Raw genomic sequence first — 16,737 nt, forward strand, 5'->3', positions numbered from 1 at the left:
AATTGGGGAAAGGGTTTTAATAGAAGGAGAAAATAGACCAATAATAATAATAGTAATAATTTTTAATATTATAAGATTAAAAATTATTTTGAAATTATAAGATTTAATTATTTCTTTTTACTTTTTAAAACCCCGTACTAAAGAAATAGACAAATAAATTTAAAAAATGGATAAAGTATATAGTAATATTGAATCTATGGATCATTAAGCTACCAAACGCGCTAAAATTAAATTAAAAGTTGTTTTTTTTTTCATAAAGGAATTTTTTTAAAAAAAAAATAGCTGAAGTGTTTGACACTTTGACTTTACTGAGTTAAATGGCCCCAAGAATATCATTATTTTCAACGTGTGGGGTCCACTTGACCAAACCCGAAAACTTGGACTCGTTGTCGCCCCCCTTTTCCCGTTTTACACGTTTACCCAAAAACTCACAACACACTACTCTACTTCATAAATAATACTCCCTCCGTTTCACAAAGAGTAACCTGGTTTAACTTGACACGAAGCTTTAAAAAAGTAAATAACACTTTTGAATCTTGTGATTCTAAATTAAAGTTATGTCAAATGTACTAAATTGTCCTTCAATCTTGTGGCTTTAAATATGCCACATGAAAAGCTAAAATTAAAATTTTACCAAAAAAGAAAGAGGTCATTCTTTTTGAAACAAACTAAGAAGAAAAAAAATTATTATTTTTTAAACGAAGAGAGTACTAATAACAATAATTTTCAAAAAATTATATTTAATAAAACACTATTATATAAATTGAGACGAAAGAAGTAGCATATTGCGTCACAACTCTAAGTTTTGAAGTCTTGCAAGTGATAAATAAACCAAGAGAAATTTTAAAATAGAAAGAAAGGAAAAAAAAAAAGAATAGCGCATTATGTTATGTGGAATATGAAAAAGAAATCCACTTGTTTAATTAAACTAACCAATATAGTTGACCAAAATGACGTCACCTAAGCCCCACTTTGACCCTCCCTTTTATAAACATCCACACGAATAACATTCTCACAAATCACTAAAGGATAGCTAAAAATGGTGAGAAATAGGAGAGAAGAATTATACGTTACCGTTCCCAGCCTTTTCCGATGTCCAATATCCATGGACGTAATGAAGTCACCGGTGAGTCTCTGCACCGGCGTCACTTACGATCGGAGTTCCATTCAAACTTGGCTTTCACAAGGTCATAATACTTGTCCCGCCACTATGCAAATCCTTCCGTCTACCGATTTCACACCTAACCTCACTCTCCGGCGGCTTATCAACGTCTGGATTCAGCATCAGCCGGCGAGCTCACCGGGATCCACAACGCCGTCTTCATCCTCTGTTACAAAGTCGGAAGTTGTTGAAATTGTCAAAAGTCTCAACGGCGAGGTCGATAGATTGAGTTCCTTGGCGAAGATTGTGGAATTTGTTAAATGTTCTGGTGAAAACAGGAGGTTTTTTGTGAATTTGAGTGATGCGATTGTGAGTGTTGTTGGAGTTTTGGTGGATTGTGATGTGGTTGAGGTTTGTGAAGCGGTTGTTGCGGTTTTGGATTTGGTTGTATCGGAAAATGAAGTGAAGGAGCAGTTGAACAAAGAGATTTTGAAGAGCGATAGGAAATTTCTACCGAAGTTTCTTTTGATTCTTCGAAAAGGAAAGTTGAGTTCGAGGATTCAAAGCGCTCGGATTCTAGAATTCATCGCATTAGACGCCGATTCGCAGCGAAAACTGGTCGAGGAGCAAGGTTTACTCTACGAATTGCACGTATTCACTAGCACGGAGACGAACCGGTTCGCGATCGAAGCCGGTTTATCAACTCTAATCGCGGTCTCAACCACCAGACCGGCGAAAAAAGAGCTAGTCCGGTTCGGAATTGTACAAACCATCGGAAAAATCCTTAGCGGTTCGGAAACCGCTCGGGCGGTGGTGGAGAAGTCATTGAAGCTGTTGGAAACAGTAGCGACGTGTACGGAAGGCAGGTCGGCGATAGGTAAAGGCGAAGAGTGCTTGTCGGTGATAGTTACAAGGCTGATGAAGAGCTCGAAAGCAGCGACAGAGCACGGGGTGACAGTACTGTGGAGCGTGTGCTGCTTGTTTCGTGATACGGCGGCGCGTGAGGTGGTGGGAAAGGCAAATGGGCTAACAAAAGTGTTACTGGTAATGCAGAGTGATTGCTCCGCGGGGGTACGGCAGATGTGTGGGGAATTAGTCAAAGCATTGCGCGTGGTGAATAATAAAGATAAGAATTATTCAAAGTCGTGTTTGGCGAGTTATGATACCAAAACTACTCACATTATGCCCTACTGAAAATATAATAAATACCACTCTTAATTTGTGTTGACTAACCATCCATACCAAAACAATCAAACACTAGTTTTTATTTTCTTTAATTAATAATTATTACTCCATTTGTTTGTTTATAGAAATAGAATTAGGTAAGTTTCATACTGTAAATCCAAAGGAATTCTGCTAATGATACAAATGACATCAAACTGTTAGCTAAATACATCATAAGCTCGTGATATTTCTTCATTGTCGTCATTAATATTATTGTTATTGGTTTTATATTGTTGTCATGGTTGATCAGTGGTGGCTGTATTAGGCATTTTATTAGTTTACGGATGATATGATATTATGATGTGTTTATTATCCATAAATTATATAAAAATTAGTACATTAATAATTTATTTCTTATCCAACTATCAACCAAACGATCTCATACCTAATAATAAAGTGATGTGCTGTAAGAAGTGTGAGATGACTGGATCAAAGATGGCAGGTGAGCTGGAGCTGAGACTGACCTCAAAACTATAACCTGCATTCAATTAATATCCCTTCTTGAAAAAATAAATTTCGATATCATTAATTATTTCAACGCAATAGAACTAGCCAGCAAGTAAAAAATGCTGTTGATACTAACTAGTCGCAAGTTAGATATAAAATTAGCCTATGAAAATTATGTCATATTAAATTTGTTCAAATTCAAATGGATTTGCTTATTAATTTATCTATTTTGATTGATTCAAATTTAATTTATCCAAAAATTGAGCTATTTAGTCTAAAATAGCTCAATTTGAAAATTATGTCATATGTACCTCTAATTATGTTGCATCTTTTATAACAGGGAGAAGGGTCTAAAATATATTCGAACTTTGACCGAAATTGCAATAACGATACCAAACTTTGGAAATGACCTTTTACCCCCTACACTATTTAATAGTGTATTTTAAAGGTATATATATATGTCCACGTTGACATCATAAGTATTGCATAATTATAAATAATAATGTGTCCACGTGCGCACATATATACCTTTTAAATACACTATTAAATAGTGCAGGGGCTAAAATGTCTTCTATAAAATTTGGTATCGTAACATCAATTTCAATTAAAGTTAAAGTATTTTTCAGAATTTTTCCCTTTATAATATGTTTACAGAGTCCTAAAAAATTATGCGACTTCCACCTATATTTATGCTCGGAAGTAGGGGTATCAACACCATTTTATTAGTTTGATTACATATTCAGTCTAAAATAACTCAATTTTTAGATAAATTAAATTTACTAACATCTTTTATAATATGTTATTGCATCGCTTGATTAATGAGAAAAAGGTGTTTGGCCAAAGCAAAAAAAAAAAGGTGATCCAAGAAAGCAAGCTAAATAACTATTTCGATAACTGATCAGGCCAAAAATGAAAGTGATCAAAGAAAGCATAATGCATGTTCTATTTTTTCAAATCTTTCAAGATGAAAATAGAGAGATTGACTTAACTTTATCTATGTAATTACATACAACTTCGCTTTGAGTTAGGAGTAAGGCAAGACTCTCTCTGACGGACCTTTTTATATTATATTATGATATATGACCTTTAGCCTTTTCACCACTTTGGGTTGTCAGGTCGCTTCACACTTTAATATACACTATCAAACTTCCGATAAATAGAATCTCCATGCATGCACTTTTTGTTTCCTAGCCTCCCCTCATCCATGAATCACCCCCCCTCCCCCCCACCCCAACTTATACCCACCTTAGGTGTTGTTTGGTGTCTCTCATACCTTCCTTTCTTGATATATATCTAAATAGAATTAAATTTCATTTGACTCATCTGATAATGTAAGTACCTCCGTAAGGACTCCCATCTCAACATCAATTTGCATTATCTTGTTTTTCGGAAAACAAGAATAGTAAGAAATGAAATAAGTGAATGGAAATAGAGGAATGTAGTAAGAATCGAATGTTGCAATTTATGATGGAAGCTAACAAGTAAGCCATTTAGTTTTTATCTCCTTTTTATGCTCTTTCTAAATGCGATAACGTTATGTTTGGAAAGAGATAATGCTTTGATTGGAGAATATCCAAATCATGGATACTCTTCTTTTCCTTTTATACAAATGATTAATTATTAAACTAATCAATTAATATTCAACAATCCGTTGTAGTCTAGTTGGTTAGGATACTCGGCTCTCACCCGAGAGACCCGGGTTCAAGTCCCGGCAACGGAACAATTTTTTTTTATTTGAATCAATTTTTATAGGCCTAAATATGAATCTATGATATTTTGTAGTAACTTTTATTATTTAATTTGTATCTTTTCCCTGCTTTAATTTTGTTATTACTATTTCCTCCGTCCCATATTAGTTCGATTTTCATCGACCTAAATATGAATCTATTATATTTTATTAGTAACTTTTGTTCTGTAATTTGTTTCTTTTCCCTGCTTTAATTTTGTAATTACTGCTTTCTCCGTTCCATATTAATTGATTACTTTTTTTATACTCATATTAAGAAATTATAAAGGCGGAATGACCTGGGAGACTCATGTACTTGGCTTCATTTGTAAGTTGGACCCTCCTAATTATCAATTTGTCAACTGAACCCCTAAACTCATCAGAACACAATATTTTAAACCCTTTGACCATTGACCGAACTTATGTGGCATGATAATGTTGAGTTGGAAATTTACGTGATAACACGCGTTTGACAGCGAGTAAATAAGATATTTTACATTAAAAAAATAATAATAAAAAAATAATAATTATCAATTTGAAAAGAAAAAAAATCCATCTTCCTCAACCATCCCTCTCCCACCCCACCCCCACCCCTCTCTCCTCCGTCCCCAGCCCCCTTTCTCTCTTCTTTTTCTTGGAATTTCATCCACCACACTCACTCTCCTCCTCTTCATTCTCTCCTTCATCCACTTTCTTCTCAACCCACACTTCTTTTTCATTACAAATCAGCCGCCCACCCTAACAACTTAGTCTAAAAGTCTTTTAGATTTTAGCTTTTTAGTCTAAAAGTATTGAGATTATTATTTATCTTTTAGGCTTCAAAAAAGAGGTCTAAGTATGGATTTACACAAAGGATAATGGTTGATATTGAAAAATTTAAATTCCATTGATAAGTTAGAGAAAGCTTGAAAAATAACAAATGGGCCTTGTGAATTTGTGAAATTGATTCAAAATTGTGATTGTGATTAGTTGGATTTGTGGTGGTGAACTTGTATTTGAATTTTCAAGTCAAATAGGGAAAAATCTCATCTATTTGACATGAATTTAGTGTTCAATTTGGAATAAATATGAAGAACATGCTTATTTGGAATATTATTATTATTTTTAAAAATGCTTATCTAAAATTTTCAGAAATTACAAAAGTGGCTTAATTGATTTTTTTAATTTTTAACATGTAATTTCTTACATGTCATTAAAAATGACATGGAAGTCCACGTGTAAGCAATTGTACTTCACACACTAGTTAGATGAAAAATGGCTTAAAATATTACGTTATGATGAGTTTAGGGGTTCAATTGACAAATTGATAAGTAAGAGGGTCCAACTTAAAAACGGAGTCAAGTACATGGGTCTCCCAGGTCATTCCGCCAATTATAAATAAGATGGTAGTTTTACCAATTCACCTCTTAAGAACTTCTTTGGAACTTTATAAATAAGTGTGAATATTTTTAAAAAGAATTAATTGCAAGGATAATATAGAAAAAAAAATCAATTAATGCTTTCTTGATTTAGTAAAGTGATGAACTTATATGAGACAACTATTTTTAGTATAGTGACCAACTAATATGGGACAGAGGATATTGACGAATTAATAACATACAATTGTGATATCAAAAAATCTCTTGTTCTTAAATATCAATTGTCTTTAGTTGCAATAGGAACATATTTCGCATATGTGATGATTGAATTTCACATTTTTTGCTTGAAACTTTTGCTTTATGGGATTGAATTCAGTCATTTATACTTGAAGTTTATGCACATATAATTAAAGTTTAATCTTTTTTTTTTTTACCAAACGTCAATCGTATGCAACTTCAAATTTGTAAATTTTACACATCATGAATAGGTATAATTATAAGTTTGAATCATTTGATTGTCTAATTTACAAAATATTTACAAAATAGGTACAAAATGTAAAGATCTCGTAAGTTTCGTAATTTGTAAGTGGGCTAAAATAAAGTATCCAAGCCCATCCAAAGGTGCATCTAACGACCTCACATCTCGTACCTACCAACAGGTTTTGGCTTTCCATTTTCCTTCATCACATCCAAAACTATGCGCCAAAGCCAAAAATCAGTGAGAAAATAGCCATGGAAACTCGAATTGGCAACTCCCTTAGCCTCCTTCTACAAGACCGGAATGACCTCAAAACAGACTTCAACTCCCTCTTCAACAATCTCAACACTTCCTTTTTTTCTACCCCAATTCTACATCACAAGAACCCCAAATCAACAAACCATCGTTTCAGTCCCAATTTCAAGTTTTGCTCAACTTCTGTTTCAATTGAAGCACAAATCAAGAACCCCACTTCGAATTTTCTAAAACCTGCTACTAGGGACTCCTCAAAAGTTCAGGTTCTGTTCAAGAATCTTTCTGTTGTTGAAAGAGCACTTATTGGTGCAGCTGGTGGTGGCATTGCTGGTGCATTCACGTATGTATGTCTTCTCCCACTTGACACAATCAAAACTAAGCTTCAAACTAAAGGGGCATCGGAAATTTACAGTGGAGCAATTGATGCTTTTGTCAAGACTTTTCAAAGTAAGGGGATTCTTGGGTTTTACAGTGGTATTTCAGCTGTAATTGTTGGGTCTACTGCTTCTTCTGCTGTGTATTTTGGGACTTGTGAGTTTGGAAAGTCAATCTTGTCGAAATTTCCGCAATACCCATCTGTGCTTATCCCACCAACAGCTGGTGCAATGGGGAATATAGTCTCATCTGCTATAATGGTGCCGAAGGAGTTGATTACTCAGAGAATGCAGTCTGGGGCTAAAGGGAGGTCTTGGCAGGTGTTAATGGGAATCTTGGAGAAAGATGGAATTTTGGGGTTGTATGCTGGATACAGTGCTACATTGTTGAGGAATTTGCCTGCTGGGGTTTTGAGTTATTCATCATTTGAGTACTTGAAAGCCGCGGTATTGAGTAATGTGAAGAAGGAACGTTTGGAGCCATTTCAGAGTGTTTGTTGTGGGGCATTGGCTGGTGCAATATCAGCTTCACTAACAACCCCTTTGGATGTGGTGAAGACTAGGTTGATGACTCAAGTTCATTCTGAAGCTGCCAATAAGGTTGGTGCTGTAATGGTTACTGGTGTCTCGGCTACTGTTAGACAGATATTAACGGAAGAAGGCTGGGTTGGTTTTACGCGGGGAATGGGTCCTAGAGTACTTCATAGTGCTTGTTTTTCAGCTCTAGGGTACTTTGCGTTTGAGACCGCTAGGCTTACAATTTTGGATCAGTATCTGAAGCATAAGGAGCTAGAGACTCTGGTTCCTGAAGATGATGCAACCCAGGCCAATTAGAATGTATGAGTAATGGTTCTTACATACAGCTGTTAAAGCCTTTTGTAAGTGCACTTCTTTCTTATTGCTTACAATCATATCTCTGTAGATTAATGTCTTCACAAGTTGAAACCTTTTGACCTTACAAGTTGGAGAAGAAGAATGTCTCTGGATTTGTTTGCTAAGTTTAGGTGGATATGTGTCGTTGCTCACCTCCTGCTTTTCTCTCTCTTATTCTGGCACTATATTACTACCTTATAGCTTAAATGATTTGAAATGTAGTTTGGTGAGCTCTGGTCGTAAGCAGCACGACTTTTACATAATGAATCTTATGTAATCCATTTATTGCAAAAATCAACTAAACAAAAACAAAACAACTGCTTATCTTCTAATTATGTATGACACTTAAGGTAATAGTCTTGTACTCTTGTATATGCTTACCTGAATGCAAATGCGAGAACATCAATCTGCCGTTGAATAATTAATATGAATTTGATGAAGTTGTACAAGAGAATGCCTTATTTTGGAGCTCCACATTTATAGATTGAAAGACTACAGAAATGAACCATGAAAATGGAACAGATAGCAGCAGGGTACAACAACAACATACCCAGTGAAATCCCATGAAGTGGGGTCTGGGGAGGGTAAAGTGTACGCAGACCTTACCACTACCTCGTGGAGGTAGAGAGGCTGTTTCCGGTGGACCCTCGGCTCAAGTACATCCAAACCAAGTAAGAGAAGAGGACACATTATATAAAACATAACATCCAATAAGAAAAATAGTGCATAATCAACAACGGAGACAATAACATCAAGAAAATACTGTGAGAGGCGAAGCGCAGTAAACAACATATGACTATAGGATCACAGACAAGAACTACAAGTGCCAGGCTAGGACTACTACAAACACTACCAACCCATACCCTCTCAAGGAAAGACAACATGCTAACCCTACTAACCTTCAACCTTAATACGTGACCTCCACTCCTTCCTATCTAGAGTCATGTCCTCGGTGATGTGAAGCTGAGCCAAGTCCTGTCTAATCACCTCTCCCCAATACTTCCTAGGCCTACCTCTACCCCTCCGTGTACTCTCTACCACCAGCCCATCGCACCTCCTCACTGGGGCGTCTGCGCAACGCCTCTTCACATGCCCAAACCATCTCAGTCTCGCTTCCCTCAGCTTGTCCACCACAGGGGCCACTCCCACCTTCTCCCGGATAACCTCATTCCTAATCTTATCGCTCCTAGTGTGTCCACACATCCATCTCAACATCCTCATCTCCGCAACATGCATTTTTTGAACATGTGAGTTCTTGACTAGCCAACACTCCGCTCCATACAACAAGGCCGGTCTAACTACCACTCTGTAGAACTTACCTTTAAGTTTAGGTGGAACTTTATTATCACACAAGACTCCAGAAGCAAGCCTCCATTTCATCCAAGCAGCCCCTATGCGATGTGTGACATCATCGTCAATGTCACCACTTCCTTGGATTACAGCCCCAAGATACTTAAAACTTTCTTTCTTAGGAATGATCTGTGTGTCAAGTCTCACTTCCCCATCTGCCTCATCCAACGCATCACTGAATTTGCACCCCAAATATTCCGTTTTGGTCCTACTCAACCTGAACCCTTTGGACTCCAGCGTTTGTCTCCACACCTCCAGCCTCGCATTAACTCGATAGCAGCAGGGTAACACGATGTAAATATGGATACGGACACTATTGGTTGGTTTGCTAGTTGATAGAATGATTGTGTCTCATACTTCTTCATAAGAAATGAGAATTTCTCAGGTTGCAGTTTTTTCTTTTTTATTTCTTTGCTTTCTTTTTATTGAGTGGAACACAAAGTGGCCCCACTGTTGATGTGACAGTGTTTTCTGGTGAGTTGTTGTAGCTAAGTCCTGTCTAGGAGGATTGTCATCCCGGTTGACCTTTGTTAGAATATGAATAGGTTTATACAATCCTATTAGAATAGGAATAGGTTTATACAATCCTATAAGAATAGGAATAGGTTTATATAATCCTATAAGAATAGGAATAGGTTTATACAATCCTATTAGAATAGGAATAGGAATAGAAATAGAAATAGGAATACTAAATAGTATCCTACTTGGTAAAGGATTGTATTCTAGGGTCTATAAATAAGGTCTCAATGTAATAATGTAGAAACAACAACAATTCAATAATATTCTTTTCCTATATTTCTCACATGGTATCAGAGCCTCTACGAACTTGGTAGAGAATTAAAGAGCTTCCGCTGCCGGCGGGTGGCACCCATATATGTTACCCGTCTGGCCAATGATTATGTTAGCAAAAGTTGGGTCACCATGCATCATTCTAGTGACTACTTTCTTATATCTAATTTGTGTAGCACCGTGCCATCATTCCGGTGACTGCTTTTTCATATTTAATTTGTGCAGCACCGTGCCATCATTCTGGTGACTACTTTTTCATATCTAATTTGTGTAGCACTGTGCCATCATTCCAGTGACTCCTTTTTCATATATAATTTGTGTAGCACCGTGCCATCTTTCCGGTGACTACCTTTTTTTGCATATCTGATTTGCATAGCACCGTGCATCTCTCCGGACTACTTTTCATATTTAATTTGTGTAGTACCGTGGATTTTTCCGAACTATTTCTCATATCTGAGTAGCATAGCATCATGTGTCTTTTCAGTGACTCCTCAGATTTGATTTGCATAGTTTCATTCGTCTTTCCGGTGACTCCTTAAATCTGATTTGCATAGGGTTGTGCCATCATTCCAACCCTACCCGTATAATTTTTCTTTTTCAGTAGGGTCGTGCCATCATTCTGACCCTACCCATATTATTTTTCTTTTTCAGTAAGGTCGTGCCATCATTCCGACCCTACCCATATTATTTCTCTTTTTCAATGGGGTCGTTCCATCAATTCGAACTATCCTATATAATTTCTATTTTCTAGTTGGGTCGTGACATCATTCCAACCCTACCCATATAATTTTATTTCTTAGATTGTGACCACTTTTACCCATCAAATCTAATACTCCGGCATATGAGCATGTTTCGGGCAGTTTTTCGGTGACTTGTTTAATATCGACTGTCTATTGATTCCAACATGAACCATGTACTTTATACTAGATTTTGAGCACTTACAATGTTCGCTGCATTGTGAAGAAGTCTATATGGAGCAACCACCTAATTTTGTTGCTCAGGGGGAGTTTAGTAGCCTTGTATGTTGATTACATAAGTCACTTTATGGTCTGAAACAGTTTTTGCAAGCTTGGTTTGGGAAGTTCCAACACTGTAATTTTATCACTCTGTGTTTTATCGGCATTATGCATCAAATTCAGTATTTCATAAGAAGATCAAGCACATTGAAATTTATTGTCAATTTTGTGAAGTCGAGTGATCAACTCGCAGATGTCTCACCAAGCCCCTCATCGGTCCTCGTGTTAATTACATTTGTAACAAGCTAGGTACATGAATTGTATGCACTAGCTTGAGGGGGAGTGTTAGAATATGAATAGGTTTATAGAAACAATCCTATTAGAATAGGAATAGGTTTATACAATCCTATAAGAATAGGAATAGGTTTATATAATCCTATAAGAATAGGAATAGGTTTATACAATCCTATTAGAATAGGAATAGGAATAGAAATAGAAATAGGAATACTAAATAGTATCCTACTTGGTAAAGGATTGTATTCTAGGGTCTATAAATAAGGTCTCAATGTAATAATGTAGAAACAACAACAATTCTATAATATTCTTTTCCTATATTTCTCACAACCTTTGTGGCCGAAGTAGTATTATGCTTAATCGTCTTTACATACTCTATTGCCCTACTCTGCTATGTCTGATGCAGATAATAGTTTTATAGTGTAGTCAAGTCGCCTGAATGACATTTGAAAGTTGTCTTTTTCGGATCATCACCAGTCCCTTAGAAGATCTCCTTTTTAACTTTGTTATTAGGCTGTCACTGTGCTGGATTTATCCTGCATATCATACAGCATCTTCAATCATGACATGGAATGCACAAAATTCCTCCAAAAGCAGCGTACTGAGCATCCCTTTAAGCAACCATCTAATGAACGTGTTAATAGCTGATCAATAGGAAAAAAAGGGGGAAAAAGGGAACTGCTAATGCCAGCTGAGAAAATGTCTTGAAATCCATTTAAGTATGTTATTCAGGGGATCCTCCTCCACGTTATATATTACTTTCCAGAATCTTCTGCTTGCATATAATTTGGTTTTCTTAGCTTAGGGTTGTACTTTTTTTTTTTTTTTTAATGATGGTAGTGTTTGGGCCAGCTTACGTGCACCTCAACGATTTCATCGGGTACTTGCTGCCTCACACCAGCACAGGTACTGGGTAACTATGCCTTCAAATCTTGGGATAAATGATATGTTGAAAATTGCTCAAGAAAAGCTGTGGCTGAGAGGTTTTACGGAATGAAGGTTGTAATTTCCCGACCTTTAGGGATCAGAAAGCCTCTATTAGCATATTCAACAACAACAAACCTAGTGAAATCCCACAAAGTGGGGTCTGGGGAGGATAGAGTGTATGCGGACCTTACCACTACCGCGAGACTATTTCCAAAAGACCTTCATCTCAAGTTAGATCACATTAACTAAAGCTAAAATAGTTTGTACATAAACTGCCAAGGTCCTTTTACTAAGTAAAAATCACTGGCTTTAGATTGTACTCTGTGTTGGAATTAAACTCTGATCTCCTGGGAGGATCATTTGACCCTTTGCCTGTGCCACCAGGTGCCCTTTTTCACAACAAAATCACTGGCTTAGATTATAGTTATCTTAAAACAATATCAATCCCAAGTCAAAAACCTATTATTCGTTAACAAGGTCAATAGGCACCTAGTATACTCCTAAACATCTGAAACTCGCTATCTCAAGATTTTTAAATGTCATACTGAATGATCCTAAGCTTTCTGTCTATTACACTGGATATCTGCATCTTCCCACCGGTGCAGGTACGTTGTTACTTTGTCCGCCAAGGATTAGGCAAATGAGAAGAAATCACTTACTTTTCTCATTTTCTGCCTCTGTCTAGAATTTCAATACATAACATTTTCAAGCTCTTCTTAACTAAGTTGCTCGGACTCTTCACTTTTGGTGCCGCACCCGTGTTGATACGACATGGGTGTGGGTGTGGAATCCGTGTCCTATTTGGTCGGCGGATTTTGGGTACTTTGACCAAAATCGATGGGGAAAGTCTGGACAATTTTAATGATTCCTATTAGTCAATACAAAAGCCAAGGTGAAATTGAAGAAAATGGAATACCTTTTATATAGAAATTTCTATGTCACTCTTTGCCTTTAATCTCCTTCCAAGATTCTCCTCAAGTTCTCCCTATAATATCTCATAATTTAGTTTTATAACTCTATTTTTAGATATTTTAATTATTTTAGGTGAATCCCCACACCCGTATCCATACATGGATCCATATCCCCGAATCTTAAAAATTAGATCATGAAGGATCCGACCTCTAGATCCGCACCCGTATCGGACACCCGCACCCGAGTCCGAGCAACTTAGCTTCTTAACACCGGCCTAACTCTCAGCTACATTTAACCTTTAACTCCACGACTGAATAGGAACTAGACATATAATGTTTCAAGCAACTAACAAACCAAAATCTCACTAGCTCCACAAAATAAATGTTGCAACAAATTAACTCTTACGTTCTACTATTCAAACTTATTATTGGTTATGATTTTTTCCGATGAAGTGTTATGATAAGTTGTGAATCATGATAACTTGGACATATAAAACAAAATAAGATTATGTCTCTTGAAAGAGGTACCTTGATGCTCGTTGACATAAAAATTATAATCAAATGACTAGTTCCATGATAAGAATATCGAAATGAAGCATAACCTTACATTAACACTCATGCATCAATCCTTGAACTAGATTACGAGGGTATCAGATGCTACCTTTTCCCATCTAACATGGTTCGTTCTCTCTTTAACCATTGATCCCCCTCCCCTCTCCCCCGGGGACTTTCATTTTAGACATCTAGACAATCTCAAATTACCTTACATTTTATTATGTGGATTGTGGAAGCACATCATTTTCTGGTTGGCGTACTACATCTTCACCTTAGTGCTGTCTTTTGAATAAAATTTGTCTTACTGATTCAAAAAGATGCAAAAGTGCATCTTTGCGCATTTGTTCTTGGAATTCTGCATATATTTGCTGGATTTGTGTTTTATTTCATTTAACAGTTAGACCTGGGCCACTTGGCAATTCAATTTGGTCCCTGAGACTGTCAGGAGAACATAATAATGTGGATTGCATGCTCTCATATTTCTCAACTTTGGAGTGCATTTTCTGAGAAATGGGAATGGGGTAGCCAACATTTCTTCAAATTGTCAAGGGTTGAATACCGGAATCTTTGTTCATTGTTGTAAACCAAACAGGTCATTAATGGCTTAACCAATTTGGTCCCTGAGACTGTCAGGAGAACATAATAATGTGGATTGCATGCTCTCATAATTCTCAACTTTGGAGTGCATTTTCTGAGAAATGGGAATGGGGTAGCCAACATTTCTTCAAATTGTCAAGGGTTGAATACCGGAATCTTTGTTCATTGTTGTAAACCAAACAGGTCATTAATGGCTTAACCCAGTTGTGAGATACTGCATCCACAGCTTTTTGCTAAGTGTTACATGACTGGCCCAATTTTGATATTGAGTCATAAACTTGTATTAGAAGTTTAGAACACTATGTTCCTTGACATTGAAGTTGATTGGGTCTGTGATCTGATATCACCTATTGGTAGTGTGTATTTTTACCATTGATCATCTCGATACCAGTTTCTGTTTTAGAAAGGAGGGAGTGGGGGGTGGATTTAGCGTGATTAACTCTATATATCAGTTAAATACCACTAAATGTAATTATTATGTTAGCATTATAGTTCATACAGGTAGTAACTGCAGAAATGTCCCCTAGGGCATATAGTCATTTTTCAGTTAATATACTGATCAAATAACTCTTATTCAAAAAAACACTGCTCAAATAACTGAAAGGATCACAGCATACTAGGCAATGGTTATCAGCAAATAACCATGGAAAGATATGTTTCAGGTACCTGGGGCCTATAAACTTCTTTATGTTTCCTTTTGTTTTTTACTGCTGAAGCCTACTGCAACCATCTTGTGAGTTATGACATATGCTTCTCAATCAAAACTAATAATCACGGGAGCTTTTATTCAAGAGAAATTAGTTTAACTGAAATTTATGTCCAAATTTCTTAAATCAACTTCAAAGTTACCAAGTTCAAAAAGAAAATCTTATATCAACTTCAGACAAAAATGATCAAAATACTTTGACAGTCATCTATGTTGTACATTTTAGATGCATGCTTTCCCCCTTACAAGGTTGTGCTCTAGGCTGAAAGATTAGTTTACTTTTTTGACTTAACAATTCCAAGTACTAATGTTCTTAAGTCTTCAATTTTAAAAATATGTAAGTGACTTAGAGGATTTGATAAATGGATGAAATAATTGGTAGTTGTGGCTTTTCACAAACGATATTTACACCTTGTTTTATGCATTAAGCAGATTTTCAAAGATCACATCTTGTTATAAATAAATAGGTAAAAGAGTTTCTGTTGGGATATAGACATACAGTTTCTTCAGGTTTTTAGCAGCTGAGTATTGTAGTACCAAATAGGCCAAATAGCCATTAACTCTAGAGTTTTATTAGTTTTCTTTTCAGTTTATTTCCTTTTCTTGGAGCTTCTGCCGCTTTTGTTTTTGCCAGCATACAATTTTTGTTTTGATCTATTTATTTCACTGAGGGGGTTCAAAATATGAAGAAGAATGCACACGAAGAAGTCAAAGGGGTTTCAACATTTGCTATATATATACATTAAATAAATAAGGGAATTAACTAACCATATACAAACAGTGTAATTTTCTGTTGAAGGGGTTTCGGTCCCCTTGGCCCTACCTAGCTCCGCCCTTGGCTTTGAGATTTTATGTCAAATTAAATCAAGCGTTACACCATATTGATTCTGAAGAGAAGTTTTATATTCTACCTTGTGGTGATACTAAGCCAAGAGAATTGGGCAAACTTGGATAGGAACATATTTTGTGTATGACACTGAAAGATTATTGTCCTGCGAAGCCACTTCCTTTTAATTGAGCCTTCTTCTCCTCGTCTAGATAGCCTTAATAGTTAGAAATACTAGTTGTCGAGTTTGAGTATCAATCATGCTATAATGAAAGAAGTCTCAATGGATTGTTCAGCCAAATAATGTGAAGAGTTGCATCTTAAACCCATAAAAGCTCTTAATACTCTGTGTCTTCTGTTTTTCCGAGCCATTATTTGAACTTTGATCTCTAAAAGGCAATGCACATCTGTGATGATTACGTGTGTTAACTGTTAAGTACTTTTTAATTGGCAGAAAAGAAAGAAGCTCCTTTCTTTGTAGCTATGCCTTCTATTGAGATATGCAATTATTTTAACCAGTTGTACAGTATGTTTAAGTTGGCTGGTTCTTCTACTCTCGTCTGCTGATCCGTTGACCTTTTTTTCTTTCTTTTGTAGATGCCTCAAATGAAGCAGTAGCCCTGTTCGGGACTTCTCTCTTCAGTTAACCATGCCTGTCATCGGCAGCAAGAATCCTACCTTGTAATTCCTGTAACTAGTTCAGAGACTTGGTCATTTTATGTCAATGAATAGTATACAATAAATAATTATATTATCTTTTCCTAGGTACGAGCTCATATTTGTGCTCCCTCCTTAGAGATAGAGACTACACAGCTTTTGAAAATTTTCTTCTTTAGAAAAGCTTCCACGCTGATTGTATTTAAGTCAAGAAAGGCTTGTTTGGTACTCCAAAATACCAACATTTTCAATATGTTTTGCAGTTTCATCAATGAAGAATTTGTGTATCACATCTGAACAAGTGATGCTCTTACCAGCAGCTACCTTCTTCT

At 36.3% G+C, this 16,737-nt stretch overlaps 2 protein-coding genes and 1 non-coding gene across 3 annotated transcripts; all 3 read left to right on the plus strand.

The window, feature by feature from the left end:
• Nucleotides 1-1,001: 1,001 nt before the first annotated feature.
• On the plus strand, nucleotides 1,002-2,554 carry LOC125833954 (U-box domain-containing protein 28-like). The gene has a single exon (XM_049513126.1). The coding sequence runs from the start codon at nucleotides 1,040-1,042 to the stop codon at nucleotides 2,294-2,296; it is 1,257 nt and encodes a 418-aa protein (XP_049369083.1). The 5' UTR covers nucleotides 1,002-1,039; the 3' UTR covers nucleotides 2,297-2,554.
• Nucleotides 2,555-4,420: 1,866 nt separating this feature from the next.
• TRNAE-CUC (transfer RNA glutamic acid (anticodon CUC)) lies at nucleotides 4,421-4,493 on the plus strand. The gene has a single exon. It is a non-coding gene; the product is annotated as a tRNA-Glu (tRNA).
• Nucleotides 4,494-6,513: 2,020 nt separating this feature from the next.
• Nucleotides 6,514-16,479, plus strand: LOC125833956 (protein MITOFERRINLIKE 1, chloroplastic). The gene is made up of 2 exons (XM_049513127.1): nucleotides 6,514-7,842; nucleotides 16,346-16,479. Exon 1 carries the CDS (start codon nucleotides 6,590-6,592, stop codon nucleotides 7,796-7,798), a length of 1,209 nt encoding a protein of 402 aa, XP_049369084.1. The 5' UTR covers nucleotides 6,514-6,589; the 3' UTR covers nucleotides 7,799-7,842; nucleotides 16,346-16,479.
• The last annotated feature ends 258 nt before the right edge of the window (nucleotides 16,480-16,737 follow it).

Source organism: Solanum verrucosum, unplaced genomic scaffold (genome assembly GCF_900185275.1).
Source record: "Solanum verrucosum unplaced genomic scaffold, falcon-dt-bn FXZP01000108.1, whole genome shotgun sequence".
NCBI classification, from domain to species: domain Eukaryota; kingdom Viridiplantae; phylum Streptophyta; class Magnoliopsida; order Solanales; family Solanaceae; genus Solanum; species Solanum verrucosum.

Bases quoted from the DNA above. Each gene is read 5' to 3' on its own strand.
- LOC125833954 (XM_049513126.1), top strand. From the start codon at position 1,040: ATGGTGAGAAATAGGAGAGAAGAATTATACGTTACCGTTCCCAGCCTT.
- LOC125833956 (XM_049513127.1), top strand. From the start codon at position 6,590: ATGGAAACTCGAATTGGCAACTCCCTTAGCCTCCTTCTACAAGACCGG.